The 16297-nt window shown below is 46.2% G+C and overlaps 1 protein-coding gene across 2 annotated transcripts in view; it reads left to right on the forward strand.

The window, feature by feature from the left end:
* The window catches only part of RPS6KA2 (ribosomal protein S6 kinase A2), a 200263-nt gene that overhangs the window by 146654 nt on the left and 37312 nt on the right, over positions 1-16297 (forward strand). For both annotated transcript variants that reach the window (XM_038759371.1, XM_038759380.1), the window contains 2 exons: positions 6537-6667; positions 11130-11255. In XM_038759371.1, the coding sequence (XP_038615299.1) occupies positions 6537-6667; positions 11130-11255 (257 nt within the window). The remainder of the gene's footprint in view (positions 1-6536; positions 6668-11129; positions 11256-16297) is intronic.

Raw genomic sequence — 16297 nt, forward strand, 5'->3', positions numbered from 1 at the left:
TAGACATCAACATAAAATTGAAACCGTCAGGCGTGATCTTCCTAAAAGCTCCCCTGCTTCTCTCCATTCCCTCAACCCTCCCAATTTCCCCAGCAGTGTCTCAAGAGGAGATCTCTCACCTCCTCTCAAAATCAAGCCCCTCTCCCCGACCACCACCTTCAAACGTTCACTTTCCAGTGGCTTTTTCCCCACTGCTTTCTAACATGCTCATGTATCCCGATCTTTAAAAAACCCACCCTGGACCTCCAGCTCCCTCCAGTTATCACCCCCTCCCCTCCAACCATTCCTCTAGAAATGGGAGAGTTGTCTACATCTGCTGTCTCCACTTTTTCTCCAATTCTCTCCTTGAGTCCCCTCCTAACTGGTTTCCACCCCCTTCACTCTACAGAAACACCCCTCCCTAAGGTACCCAATGACCTTCTCACCAAACCCGATGACCTCTACTCCATCCTAATCCTCCTAGGCCTCTCAATGGCCTTCAACACTGTGGACCACCCCCTTCTCTTTGAAACATTATCCAGCTTTGGCTTCACTGACACAGTCTTCCCTTTGTTCTCCTCCTTACCTCTCTGTCTGCTGCTTCTAAGTCTCTTTTGCAGGCTCGTCCTCTGCTTCCCATCCTCTGACAGTGGGGGTACCTCAAGACTCATTTCTGGGTCCCTTTCTATTCTCCATCTACACCTGCTTCCTTGGAGAACTCATTTGCTCCCTTGGCTTCAACTACCACCCTTAGGTGGATGATTCCTAAACCTGCGTCTTCGGCTCTGACCTCTCTCCATCTCTACAATCTCACATTTCCTTCTGTCTTCAGGATCTCTCTGTTGGACCGCCCGTTGATTCCTCAAACTAAACATGTCCAAAACAGAACTCCTTGCCTTTCCACCCAAACCGTATCCCCCACCCCGTGTCATTACCATCACTGTAGACAAAAAAAAAAGAAACATAGTGATACCAATTCAAACAGAAGGTTTCATAAGAAACAATTTTGTAGTAATGTTGGTAGGAAGTCCGCCCTGATTAAGCCTACTTTTCCCCAGTTCTCTCTCTCCCTTCTGCACTGTCTATGCACTTGGATTCATTCATTTGTATTTATTGAGCGCTTACTATGTGCAGAGCACTGTACTAAGCGCTTGGGAAGTACAAGTTGGCAATATATATATAGTTGGATCTGTGACCTCTGGGCATTTGATATTCACCCCACCCGCAACCCCACAGCACTTATGTACATAACTAGAAATGATATACTAGAAATTATTTATTTATATTAATGTTTGTATCCCCTCTAGGCCGTAGGTTTTTATGGGCAAGAAACGAGTCTGCTAATTCTGTTGGACTCTCCAAAGTGTATAGTACAGGGCTCTGCGCATAGTAAATGCTTAATAAATACCTTAAGTGATTCATTGACTATGATCTTCTATCACCACATTGCTCCTGGAAAAATATTGTTGCTTTAGATGTACTCCACTGGTTTTACACAAAAATGAGTAAAAGCTACAGAGCATTTCGAGAGTCACTTCAGGCCCCCTTTGTAGCTGGGAGGCCTGTCTGTCTCCATTACATCTTTGGTTAGAAATCCCTGTGGCCGTACAGCAAAAATATTTATATTTGCATTTTCTGACTCCAATTTGTAGACTTTCTAAAGTAGAGAAATCTTTTCTGTACATTAGACACTTAGGGCACATCTTAGGACAGCACCCACACAACACTCCCCTGTAACAATTTCTGAACATCGAACTGTTGAGATAGCGGCTTGTACCAGTGGGGTTGGATGAGTAAGCAGGTGATTCTGGATTAGATAAGGAATTGCTAAAATAGGGATAATAATTGTTAATGTAAGTAATTAGTGCGCCACTGTAGCAGCTTAATAGATGCTTGCTAGGGCTGTTGGTGGTTAACATCCAACACTTCCTCCTTGTCCCCCACCTTCCCCTCACAAGACTGGGGCTTTTTCTCCTTAGTTACTTGTTCCTGGATGTTTGTTATTATTAATCAGTCAAGTGTGAACAGCACTGTAGGAAATGTCTAGGAGAATGCAACATATTGGAGTTGGTAGACATGATTCCTGCTTTCAAGGAACTACAATATAATGCATATAAATAAATGACATATAGCGGAACAGCAGAGTATAAAGATTTGTTCGTAAATGCTTCGAGGCTGAGGCAAGAGCGAGTATCAGAGTGCTTGAGAGGCACAGACCCATGTGCTTAGATGGAGGAAAAGGGGATTCACATAGGGTGGGGAAATTCTGGGAAGGTTTTTGGGAGGAGATATGGTTTTAGTATGGCTTTGAAGATGGAGAGAGTGGTGGTCTGTCTGTTAAGGAGTGGGAGGGAGTTCCAAGCCAGAGGAAGGACGTGAGCAAGGTGGTTGACAGTGAGGGAGGTGATACTGAGGTACAGTAAGTCGATTGGTGTTGAAGGAGAGAAGCGTAGAGGCTGGATTGTAGATGGTGCTGAGAGATAGTCGGTACAAGGGGGAGAACTGTTTGAGTGCTTTAAAACCGACGGCAAGGAGTTTCTGCTCCGCCGCTTGTCAATCAATCAATCAATCATATTTATTGAGCGCTTACTATGTGCAGAGCACTGTACTAAGCGCTTGGGAAGTACAAATTGGCAACATATAGAGACGGTCCCTACCCAACATTGGGCTCACAGTCTAAAAGGGGGAGACAGAGAACAAAACCAAACATACTAACAAAATAAAATAAATAGAATAGATATGTACAAGTAAAATAAAGAAATAAATAGAGTGATAAATATGTACAAGCATATATACATATATACAGGTGCTGTGGGGAAGGGAAGGAGGTAAGATGCGGGGGATGGAGAGGGGGACGAGGGGGAGAGGAAGGAAGGGGCTCAGTCTGGGAAGGCCTCCTGGAGGAGGTGAGCTCTCAGCAGGGCCTTGAAGGGAGGAAGAGAGCTAGCTTGGCGGACGGGCAGAGGGAGGGCATTCCAGGCCCGGGGGAGGACGTGGGCCGGGGGTCGATGGCGGGACAGGCAAGTGTATGTATATATGTATGTATATATATATGTATGTATATATATTTATATGTATATATGTTCGCATTTATTACTCTATTTATTCTACTTGTACATATCTATTCTATTTATTTTATTTTGTTAATATGTTTTGTTTTGTTCTCTGTCTCCCCCTTCTAGACTGTGAGCCCCCTGTTGGGTAGGGACTGTCTCTATACGTTGCCAGCTTGGACTTCCCAAGCGCTTAGTCCAGTGCTCTGCGCACAGTAAGCGCTCAATAAATACGATTGATTGATTGATGGATATCGTACTCTCCCAAGTGCTTAGTACAGTGCCCTGCACACGATAAGCTCTCAATAAATACGATTGACCGACCGACTGGTACCGCACAACAGAGTTGGTAGACGCAATCCCTGCCCACAAGGATCTTACAGTCTAGTTGGGGAGACAGAAGTTAAAATAAATTACTGATAGGGAAAGCGGCAGAGTGTAAATGCTGAGGGCCAGGGTCAAAATGCTTAGAGGGCTCTGGGAGGAAAGGCCATAGTTTTCCCAGTGAGTTTGCAGGGCCACAGAAGAGAGAAGCCGGAAACCCGCAGCATCGCCTTATATAATAATGGCATTTGTTAAGCGCTTACTATGTGCCGAGCACTGTTCTAAGCGCTGGGGGGGATACAAGGTGATCAGGTTGTCCCACAGGGGGCTCCCAGTCTTAATCCCCATTTTACAGACGGGGTAACTGAGGCTCAGAGAAGTGAAGTGACTTGGCCCCAGGCCACCCAGCAGACACGTGGCGGCGCCGGGATTCGAACCCATGACCTCTGACTCCAAAGCCCGGGCTCCTTCCACTGAGCCACGCTGCTTCTCCTCCCAGATCGGAGAGGCCCGCGGAGTGGTTGAAGTGCGGGGGGCGGGCCGGGCCCAGGGCAAGCTGGGAGCCGAGCCCCAGAAGCCGCGATGGGAGATGGCAGACACCATACGTTTTGTTTTGTTGTCCGTCTCCCCCTTCTAGACTGTGAGCCCGCTGTCGGGTAGGGACCGTCTCTAGATGTTGCCAACTTGGGCTTCCCAAGCGCTTAGTCCAGTGCTCTGCACACAGTAAGCGCTCAATAAATACGATTGAATGAATGAATGAATGAATGAAGAGCCAGCTCCATCCTCAAACTTCCACTGAATGGGCACCGCAGTGACGTTCCTGGAGGAGATCAGTCATTCAATCAATGGTACTTATTGAGCGCTTACTGTGTGCAGAGCACTGGACTAAACACTTCGGGGAGGGCAACACCACATTCGATCATACTTACTTTGTGCAGAGACAACTTCTGGTCTCTTCTGCTGAAGAGACAAATTCCCAACTATCTCAACACCTGCCACTTCCCAGGCTGGCACGGCATGGGTCTCCCTGTGGCCCAAACTGGCCTGGCTCACTCCCGCCTTCTCCTGCAGCGCTACCTCTGCCTTAGCCAGTGACAGGTCTCTCCATTAATCAATCAATCGTATTTATTGAGCGCTTACTGTGTGCAGAGCACTGGACTAAGCGCTTGGGAAGTACAAGTTGGCCTCCTCTCATTCCCTCTAGACTGAAAGCTCACTGTGGGTAGGGCCCGTTTCTACCAACTCTGTACTAAAGCTGGAACCTTGACTCCTCTCTCGCATTCAACCCACATATTCAATCCATCGCTAAAGCGTGTCGGTTCTACCTTCACAGCATCGCTAAAATCCGCCCTTTCCTCTCCATCGCAACTGCTGCCACGTTCATCCGACCACTTAGCCTATCTCACCTTGATGACTTTTATCAGCCTCCTCCCAACCTCCTGTCTCTCCCTACTTCATACTTTGCTCTGCTGCCTGGACTATTTTTCCGCAAAAACGTTCAGGCCACGTTTCCCCACTCCTCCGGAATCTCCAGTGATTGTCCATCCAGCCCTACATCAGATAGAAACTCCTCACCGTTGGCTCTAAAGCACTCAATCACCTTTCCCCCTCCTACCTCACCTTACTACTCTCCTACTACAACCCTACCCACTTTAGTGTTCTAATTAAAACTTTCTCAATATAACTTGAACTCATCTATCTCTTCCCCACGTCCTGCCTCTGGCCTGGAAGGCCCTCCCTCCTCATATCCGACAAACGAAGCCATATTGAAGGCCCATCTCCTCCAAGAGGCCTTCCCTGACTAAGCCCCCTTAGCCTTTTCTTCAGCTCCCTTCTGTGTCGCCCTGACTTCCTCCCTTTATCCTTCCCTCCTCCCATCCTCACAGCATATCTGCAATTTATTTATTTACATTAATGTCTCTCTCCCCCTCTAGACTGTAGTTTTGTTGTGGGCAGGCAATGTGTCTGTTATATGTGTCTTTTAGACTGTGAGCCCACCATTGGGTAGGGACTGTCTCTATATGTTGCCAACTTGTACTTCCCAAGCGCTTAGTACAGTGCTCTGCACACAGTAAGCACTCAATAAATACGATTGGTTGATTGATTATATGGTACTCTCCCAAGCGCTTAGTGCAGCGCTCTGCACAAAGTAAGTATGATCGAATGTGGTGTTGCCCTCTCCGAAGTGTTTAGTCCAGTGCTCTGCACACAGTAAGCGCTCAATAACTACCATTGATTGATTGAATGACTATATGGTACTCTCCCAAGCGCTTAGAGCAGCGCTCTGCACAAAGTAAGTATGATCGAATGTGGTGTTGCCCTCTCCGAAGTGTTTAGTCCAGTGCTCTGCACACAGTAAGCGCTCAATAACTACCATTGATTGATTGAATGACTGATCTCCTCCAGGAACGTCACTGCGGTGCCCATTCAGTGGTAGTTTGAGGATGGAGCTGGCTCTTCATTCATTCATTCATTCATTCAGTCGTATTTATTGAGCGCTTACTGTGTGCAGAGCACTGGACTAAGCGCTTGGGAAGTCCAAGTTGGCAACATCTAGAGACGGTCCCTACCCAACAGCGGGCTCACAGTCTAGAAGGGGGAGACAGACAACAAAACAAAAGGCATTAACAAAATAAAATAAATAGAATAGTAAATATGTACAAGTAAAATAAATAGAGTAATAAATCTGTACAAACATATATACAGGTGCTGTGGGGAGGGGAAGGAGGTAGGGTGGGGAAGAGGGGGAGAGGAAAAAGGGGGCTCAGTCACAGACTTCCAGAGAAACCACCCAACACCACGCTAGAAGTCAGTGGGACCGGAGACAAGTTCTCCGGGCGCTTTTTCCAGCCCCACCTTCCTACTCATTCATTCATTCAATGGTATTTATTGAGCGCTTACTGTGTGCAGAGCACTGTACTAAGCGCTTGGGAAGGACAAGTCGGCAACACATAGAGACGGTCCGGGATCCCCGATTGCAGCCCCGTGTTTAATCTTCATTACCTGAACTCGTCCAATCAATCAATCGTATTTATTGAGCGCTTACTATGTGCAGAGCACTGTACTAAGCGCTTGGGAAGTACAAATTGGCAACAAATAGAGACAGTCCCTACCCAACAGTGGGCTCACAGTCTAAAAGACTGTGCAATCGTGCTGATCCCATCCGTGCTTCCTCTGCAGATTCTCCTGGAGTCCCTCCGAGTGCCAACGCTCACCATCTGTTTAGAGGATTCAGTTTTGTGGCCTCGAGCTTGGTACAGGAGCCCTCCCAACCCGATCTGCACAGAGCCAGCGTCCACCCAATCGTGCAGGTGAGTGATAATAATAATAATAATAATGTTGGTGTATAATAATAATAATAATGGTAAGCGCTTACTCTGTGCAAAGCACTGTTGTAAGCGCCGGGGAGGTTACAAGGTGATCAGGCCGTCCCACGGGAGGCCCACAGTCTTCATCCCCGTTTTACAGATGAGGGAACTGAGGCCCAGAGAAGTGAAGTGACTTGCCCAAAGTCACACAGCTGACAATGGGCGGAGCCAGGATTTCATTCATTCATTCATTCAGTCGTATTTATTGAGCGCTTACTGTGTGCAGAGCACTGTACCAAGCGCTTGGGAAGTCCAAGTTGGCAACATGTAGAGACGGTCCCTACCCAACAGCGGGCTCACGGTCTAGAAGGGGGAGACGGACAACAAAACAAAGCATATTAACAAAATAAAATAAATAGAATAAATATGTACAAATAAAATGAGTAAATAAATAGAGTAATAAATACGGACAAACATATATACAGGTGCTGTGAGGAGGGGGAGGAGGGGGAGAGGAAGGATTTCTGACTCCAAAGCCCGGGCTCTTTCCACTGAGCCACGGTGACGGAGGCAGCTGTCTGTGAACCGAAGGCTGTGTGTGTGTGTGTGTGTGTGTGTGTGTGTGTGTGTGTGTGTGTGTGTGTGTGTGTGTGAGACCAATGGACCTCGAATCCCCAGGTTGCCTCCGTGACCAATTTCCTAAACCGCCCTCCGCTCCGGTGCGGAGAGGAGAGAGTTTCGGCTGCTACAACGCCCTGCTTCTTTGCCCACTCCTTCCCCCGGCACAGCTGCTTAACTTTTATCCCGCTCACACTTTCCCAGATTAACAAAATCCTCCTTCCTAGCAAGCTACTAAAGAAACGCTTCCATGACCTTGTTTAGGGATAGGAGGGGAAATCATATTGCACTGCTATTGTAGGAACGATTACTCGCGTCAGCTAATCTACCTCCTCCTGTGCAAAAGTGGGGCGTCAGAATCCAGTCACAGCGCTCTGCGGCTGGTTGGGTTTTTCTTATTAATCATCATCTTGTATCACAGTGCACCTCAGCCATCAAAATGTTAAACATCATCAGGAAGAGGATAGAAAATAAGGGGCTTTGTTCTGCCACAACCACTGTGCAACCACCAGTAAACCCAGAATTCATTCATTCATTCGATCGTATTTATTGAGCGCTTACTGTGTGCAGAGCACTGTACGAAGCGCTTGGGAAGTACAAGTTGGCAGCATATAGAGACGGTCCCTACCCAACAGTGGGCTTACAGTCTAGAAATGTCACATCTCGGAAAGGAAAGACTACAAGTATTGAGTGTACGGAGAAGGGCGACCAGGATGATCAGGGGAATGGATGAGCTTTTGAATGAGAAAAGACTGAAAAGTGGTACTCTTCAGACTGGAATTGTATTTACTGAGTGCCTTCTTTGTGCAGAGCACTATACTAAGCACTTGGGAGAGTAAAATAATAATGATGGTATTTGTTAAAAATAGGGGACATGACCCCTAGCCTCAAGAAGCTTAAAGTCACACGGGGGAGATGGGCACTAAAATAAATTACAGTTAGAAGTAACAGAGCGTGAAGAATGATAGAAGTGTTTAAAATAACATTTTAAGGTTAAATGAAAGAGATAGAGAGCTTAGAAGCAAGATTAAAAACTGGGGTTTCACTGCTCGGAGAATGCGAGAGGCCTTAATCATGGAACCCAGTGGTGTGAAGGAATATGATATCTTTTAGACTGTGAGCCCATTGTTGGGCAGGGATTGTCTCCATCTGTTGCCAAATTGTACTTGCCAAGCGCTTAGTCCAGTGCTCTGCACACAGTAAGCGCTCAATAAATACGATTGAAAGAATGACTGAATGAATAAAGAGTGTACGTAAATACAACAGGGTATCCAAGTTCTCAGAGCATTCATGATCCTTATAATATAACGGTAGACACAGTCCTTTAACTAAATTACAGGTAAGAGGAAATTATAGAGTACATAATAATTTGGGATTTGGTAAGTAATAATAATAATAGCATTTATTAAGCGCTTACTATGTGCAAAGCACAGTTCTAAGTGCTGGGGAGGTCAACAAGGTGATCAGGTTGTCCCATGGGGGGCTCACAGTCTTCATCCCCATTTTACAGATGAGGTAACTGAGGCCCAGAGAAGCTAAGTGACTTGCCCAAAGTCACACAGCTGATAAGTGGTGGAGCTGGGATTTGAACCCATGACCTCTGACTCCAAAGCCCGGGCTCCTTCCACTGAGCCACGCTGCTTCTCCATGTGTCAAGCGCTGTACTAAGCACTTAGGTAGGTACAGGCTAATCGGGTTCCACATTGGTTTCACAGTCTAAGTAGGAAGGAGAACAGGCATCGAATCCCCGTTTGGCAGATGAGGGAACCCCGACCGACAGAAGTTAAATAATAATAATAATAATAATGATGGCATTTATTAAGCGCTTACTATGTGCAAAGCACTGTTCTAAGCGCTGGGGAGGTGACAAGGTGATCAGGTTGTCCCACATGGGGCTCACAGTCTTAATCCCCATTTGACAGGTGAGGGAACTGAGGCGCAGAGAAGTGAAGTGACTTGCCCAAGGTCACAAGAGACTCCCAGACGTGGTCTTTTCACTGGGCCACGCTATATGTGCCGAAGTGAGAATACACAGGGTTTAGATGAAGCAGTAGTCCCGAAAGCACAATTTCTCCCCACTCCAGTCCAAAGTTCACTGTGCCGCCCGGATCATTTTCCTATGAAAATATTCAGGACGTGACATCCCGCTCCTCAGAAAGCTCCAGGGTTTGCCCATCCACCTCCACTTCCAACAGAAACTCCTCCCCATCGGCACTCAATCACCTTGCCCTCTCCTACCTCACCTCACTAATAATAATAATAATAATAATGGCATTTATTAAGCGCTTACTATGTGCAAAGCACTGTTCTAAGCGCTGGGGAGGTTACAAAGTGATCAGGTTGTCCCACAGGGGGCTCACAGTCTTAATTCCCATTTTACAGATGAGGTAACTGAGACCCAGAGAAGTTAAGTGACTTGCCCAAAGTCACACAGCTGACAATTGGCAGAGCTGGGATACTCTGCCACTACTCACTACTCACTACTCTGCTCACTACTCTCTTACTACAGCCCAGCCCGCATATTTCGCTCCTCTAATGCTAACTTGTGCCTCGATCTTGCCTTTTTCCACCGTCAGCCCCTCGCCCACGTCCTGCCTCTGGCCCGGAAAACCCTCTCTCCTCGAATCCGCCACACGATGACTCTCCCCCGGCTTCAAGGCCTCTCCTCCAGGAGGCCTTTTCTCTGAATAAGCCCCCACTTTCCTCTTCTCACCCTCCCTGACTTCATTAATTCATTCATTCATTCATTCAATCTCATTTATTGAGCGCTAACTGTGTGCAGAGCACTGTACTAAGCGCTTGGGAAGTACAAGTTGGCAACATATAGAGACTGCCCAACAGTGGGCTCACAGTCTAGACTTGCTCCCTTTTTTCATTCCCGCTTCCAGCCCCACAGCACCTGCGTTCATATCTGTCATTTATTTATGTTGATTAGTGTCGGTCCCCCCCTCTCTAGACTGTAAGCTTGTTGTGGGCAGGAAATGTGTCTGTTTATTGTTGTACTCGCCCAAGCGCTTAGTACAGTGCTCTGCACACAGGAAGCGCTCAATAAATACCATTGAATAAATGAATAAAACGAGGAAGTAAGGTATAATCGGAGAGGGCTTCCTGGAAGAGAGAAGATTTCAGAAGGGCTTTGAAGGTAGGATATGAAGCAGGTGGGATTTTCAAGCGGGACTAGGGCCGTTGCAAGAGGCCAGTGATGGGCGCAGCGTGGCTTAGTGGAAAGAGCACGGGCTAGGAAATCGGGGGTCGTGGGTTCTAATCCCGGCTCCGCCACTTGTCAGCTTTGTGACTTTGGGCAAGTCACTTCACTTCTCTGTGCCTCAGTTACCTCATCTGGAAAATGGGGGTGAAGACTGTGAGCCCCACGTGGGACAACCTGACTACCTTGGATCTACCCTCAGCGCGTAGAATAGTGCTTGGCACATAGTAAGCGCTTAGCAAATAGCATCATTCTTCTTCTTGAAAGCTCACCTCCTCCAGGAGGCCTTCCCAGACTGAGCCCCCCTTTTCCTCTGCTCCTCCTCCCTCCCTCTGCTCTACCCCCCTCCCTGCCCCACAGCACCTGTGGGGCAGAAATTGTGTCTAGTCTGTTTATCTTGTATCTACCCCAGTGCTTAGCATGGGATTTGACTCACGTTAAGCATTTAACAAATACTATTATTATTACTAATCTTATTATAATAATTATTAAATAAAAATAAATAAATAAGTATTATTATTTGTACTGAGCGCTTACTACAGTGCTCTGCACACAGTAAGCACTCAATAAATACGATTGATTGATTATTATTATCATTTTTTTATTGTGATTGCCATCTAACGGATCTCTCTCCTTCCGCAGCAACTACATGGGAACAACATCCACTTTACGGATGGCTATGAGATCAAGGAGGACATTGGTATCGGCGCCTATTCAGTGTGCAAGCGATGTGTGCATAAAGCTACTGACGCCGAGTACGCCGTGAAGGTAAGAAGCTCTTGCGGAGCATTAGGGGAAGATGAATAACAAGTCTAAACTGGCCAGATGACTCCACAAAACACACACCTGTGTCTATGCCCCACTTCAGTTACTCAGTGATTTTTATTGAGCACTTATTGTAGGCAGAGCAGTGTCCTAAGCACTTGGGAGACCACAATAAACATGATCCCTGCTCTCAAGGGGCAGGGTTCGGCCCCACAGCTATGCCATGAAGAACAAGTCAAAGAATCTTGTTCCGAAGTTTGATTTCAAATAAAAGCGCAGACAATTCAATTCAAGCCCCAGTCCCCTGCCACTCCCCCAGCCGAACCGCTGTCAGAAGCAAGAGAGAGGCAGGCTGGAAGACTCACTCAGAGATTGAATTTAACCATAGTCGGGTTCGGAAATTGCTTTGTGGCAGGTTCATTTCAACCATAATGAATTAAGAATATTTTTACTTGTCAGAAAAGATAGAAATTTCTATGTGCTGCTAGTGTTGCCCTCTAGACTGTAAGCTTCTTGTGGGCAGGGATTTTGTTGACCAACTTTGTTATAAGTTACACTGGGCTCTGCAGATCAACTGCTGCAGCTCCGGACTTTGTTTCTCTTACCCCGTGTGCCCTCAGTCCCCTCCCTCCAACTCCCCCACCCCTTAGAACAGTGCTCAGCGCTTAGAACAGCGCTCACCGCTTAGAACAAATACCATCATTATTATTACGTGGATGTCCATTGTCGACCTCCTCTAGACCAATGACTTCCAATGACACCCCACCTCATTTGCTCACTAACTTGGGCACACACTTGGTTTTATAATCTCTAGTCGATGTGTAACCTCTACCCTCACCAATTCTGAAATTCCTCCATCAGACCACAACCTCTTTACCTGCTCTCTTTCCCATACACCCAACCACCAGAAATCTGTACTGTTTCCCCACAGAGACCTCTGTTCTTTTAACTCCTCCAATAATTCTACAGCTATCCTACCCCATTTGGTCTTCAAACCACCTTCTCAAACTACCTTCTCTTGACACCACTTTCTCCACTGAACTCGCTCCGTTGTCCCTCCATCGGTCTCCTACCATTAACCCGCAGTCTTGGATTGCCTCAATAGTACGCTTCCTCCGCTCCTGTGCCCGAGCTGCGGTGAGCTGTTGGCAAAAGTCCAGCTATCTCTCTGACCATGTCCATCTTAAATTCATTCTTACCTGCCCTAATTCAGCCCTCTCCTCTTCGTGACAACAGTACTTCTCCTTCAGAATTCACTCCCATATGCCCTGCCCTTGCCAGTTGTTTCAGATATTTAACTCCTTCCTTAAACGACCTGTCTCCCTGTCCCCACCATCTCTTTCCTGAAATGATCTGGCTACATACTTCATCAGCAGCATTGAAGCCATCAGGTGTGATCTCCCTAAAGTCTCCCCAGCTCCTCTCCAAAGCCCCCTCCTCCTCCCGCTACTTCAACTCCCCTATACTGCCTCCAGTAACTCAAGAAGAGCTCTCTCACATCCTCACTAAATCTTCCAACCTCATCCCTTCCCATACCTTTTTAAAACACTCGCCTCCTCTCTTCTTCCCTCCTTGACTGCCATCTTCAATTATTCACTTTTCAATGGCTTCTTCCCCACTGCTTCCAAACATGCTTAGATAGCCCCTATCCTAAAAAAACCCTCCCTTGACCCAACAGGTCCCTCCAGTTATTGGCCCATCTCCCTCCTACCATTCCTCTCCAAACTTCTTGAGAGTTGTTTACATCCGCTCTTCTAGACTGTGAGCCCACTGTTGGGTAGGGACCGTCTCTACATGTTGCCAACTTGTACTTCCCAAGCGCCTAGTCCAGTGCTCTGCGCACAGTAAGCGCTTAATAAATACGATTGAACAAATGAAATCCACTGTCTTCACTTCCTGTCCTCCAATTCTCCTGTTAATCCCCAGAAAATTGACTTCTGCCCCCCTTCACTCCGTGGAAACAGCGTTCTCTGAGGTAACCTTCTTCTCAAAAAACCTGATGGCCTCTGCTTAATCCTAATCCTCCTAGACTTCTCACCTACCTCCGACAGTGTAGACCACCCCTTTCTCCTTGAAGCTTTATCCAACCTTGGCTTCACTGACACTGTCCTCTCTTGGTTCTCCTCCCATCTCCCTGACTGTTCCTTCTCAGTTTCTTTTAATGGTTCCTCCTCTGCTTCCCACCCTCTGCCAGTGAGGGTCCCTTAAGGCTCAGTTCTACATCCCCCTTATATCCTCCTTCTGTACCAACTCCTGTGGAGAACTCATTCACTCCCGTGGTTTCAACTACAGTCTCTACGGGGATGATTCCCAAAACTACATCTCCACCCTTGACCTCTCTCCTTCTCTACAATCTTGAATTTCCTCCTGCCTTCGGGGCATCTCTACCTCAAACCTCTTCCTCTCACAACACGTCAAACTAAACATGAACTCTTTACTTTCCCACCCAAATCCTGTCCTCTCTGTGTCTTTCCCATCACAATGGAAGTTAACAAGACCCTTCCTATCTCACAAGCCTGTAACCTTGTTCTTATCCTTGACTCATCTCCGTCATTCAACTCACTTAGCCGGTCATCTGATCCTTTCAATTCAACAACCTCCACAACATTGCTCTGTTCTGCTCTGTGACCTTAGGCAAATCACTTAACTTCTCTGGGCCTCAGTTACCTCATTTTAAAAATGTGCATTAAGATTGTGAGCCCCATGTGGGATAGGGACTGTGTCCAACCTGGTTAACCTGTATTTACCCCAGCTTTAGAACAGTGCTTGGCACATAGTAAGTGCTTAACAAGTACCATAGCAATAATAATAATTACTATTATTATCATTAATTATTAAAATCCGCCCTTTCCTCTCCATCCAAACTGCTACTACACTGATCCAAGCACTTATCCTATCCCGCATCTGCCTCCTCACTGACCTTCCTGCCTCCTGTCTCTCCCAACTCCAGTCCGTACTTCACTCTGCTTCACGGATCCTTTTTCTTAAAAAAAAAAAATGTTCAGTCCATATCGCCCCACTCCTCAAGAACCTCCAGTGGCTACCCATCCACCTCCGTATCAACAGAACTCCTTACCGTTGATTTTAAAGCACTTGATCCGGTTGCCCCTTCGTTCCTCATTTTACTGATCTCCCACTACAGCCCAACCTGCACCCTCTGCTTCATTTCTCAAGTGCCGGTTTACTTACTGATGAAGGAACTGAGACACAGAAAAACCAAGTGATCTGCCCAGTGTCAGCGGGCAGGAAGCAGATCTGGAATTAGAACCCAAGTCCTCTGATTCCCAGGCTTGTGCTTTTTCCCCAAAGCCTCACTGCTTCCCGCGTTTCCTCCTAATTAGCTACCCATTAAACTATCTGGGAGATGTATTTCTCAGAGTGAGTTGCCTCCTGCACTAGGGAATGCTTTACCTAGAATGAGCTCACACAGTTTCAGTAGATGAGATTATTTTTAGCAACCGTGTGGTTCGTTTTGTCAGCTTTTCAAAGAACAATGCCTGTCTCCCTGCTTGTATGCCCTGCTATGCTACACACTAGCAGTTCTGATTTTGTGTTCAGCAGAGAACGTGATACCTCACTGCAATCTCTCTGTCGGTATTCTTTCACCTTTCCATTTTGGATGACCTGCCCCCAAATTCACTAAGGAGCAGCAAGTTTGTCTTTAAAACAAAATGGGTCCTATGTAAACTGCTCATTTTTGTTTAGAAAGACGTTAGGAGATTCTTTCCAAAACCTAGACTTCAACTGTCATTCTTTTTGAGTTCTTAACTTCAGTTACTCTTTGGGACGATAGAAATTGCCAAAATTCATCTGTGACATCTCTTTCCAAAGGAAGTTGCCACTCCAAATGTATGATATTCAAGTCTTAGAATTGGAATGCTATGGGTTCATCATCATCAATCATCAATCGTATTTATTGAGCGCTTACTATGTGCAGGGCACTGTACTAAGCGCTTGGGAAGTACAGATTGGCAACATAATTTGCCATAATTTGATGAAACATGGGTTTCATCAAATGTCACCTAACTCTTTCTCTCCTTATCATACCCAGAATATCGGAAATAAATTCCGTCTAATACCAAGCATTCAAACTGGTTTCTGTTGAATTGCACCAATGAGCTAGAAAATTGCACCAGAGCTCAGGTTCAGTCTCAGGAAGGCAAGTCGCATCATTTCATGATTTGGAGGTTTATGTCGTTGGGCCGCCATTCAGCATTTGGGGAAAGTCCAGGCTGTTTGAACTTCTGTAAAAGCTCAGAGATGAAACTCCCAACATTACTGCATGTCCTAAAGCATCTTGAAACTTGGAGCCATGAGTTCATATCCCAACTAGGTCAACTCAACCTTGTGTTTACCTCAGGGAGAGTAGCGCGGGGTAGCTCTATATGTTTACAGTTATTGTGACATTAACAGAAACTTTCTGAAAGTTCCGTGTGTATCAATGACGTGGATATTCCTTAATGGAGCACATTTTTCATGTTTGGAAAAAGTACGTGGAGCTAGCATAAAATGGTATCTGAGCTGACACACAATTATAAGTTTATTATAATTACTGCTTAACAGTTGTTGTGGGTCATACTGTGCCGTTAATGGCACCAACATTCGATTCCACAAAGAGAAGCTCATAATTAAGTGGAAATCCAACTACACTCAGTTTTTCCATAACATGGGTTTACAGAGTAAGTTTTAGATAGAATGCTCTCAGGCAACTGGGGAATGATCTTCTGATAACACACATTGAGAGCTCACCTCCTCCAGGAGGCCTTCCCAGACTGATCCCCCTTTTTCCTCTCCCCTTCCCCATCCCCTGTGCCCTACCTCCTTCCCCTCCCCACAGCATCTGTATATATATTTGTACAGATTTATTACTCTATTTGTTTTACTTGTACATATTTACTATTCTATTTATTTTGTCAATGATGTGCATCTGGCTTTACTTCTATTTATTCTGATGACTTGACACCTGACCACATGTTTTGCTTTGTTGCCTGTCTCCCCCTTCTAGACTGTGAGCCCGTTGTTGGGTAGGGACCGCCTCTATATGT

This window comes from Tachyglossus aculeatus, chromosome 2 (assembly GCF_015852505.1).
Source record: "Tachyglossus aculeatus isolate mTacAcu1 chromosome 2, mTacAcu1.pri, whole genome shotgun sequence".
NCBI classification, from domain to species: domain Eukaryota; kingdom Metazoa; phylum Chordata; class Mammalia; order Monotremata; family Tachyglossidae; genus Tachyglossus; species Tachyglossus aculeatus.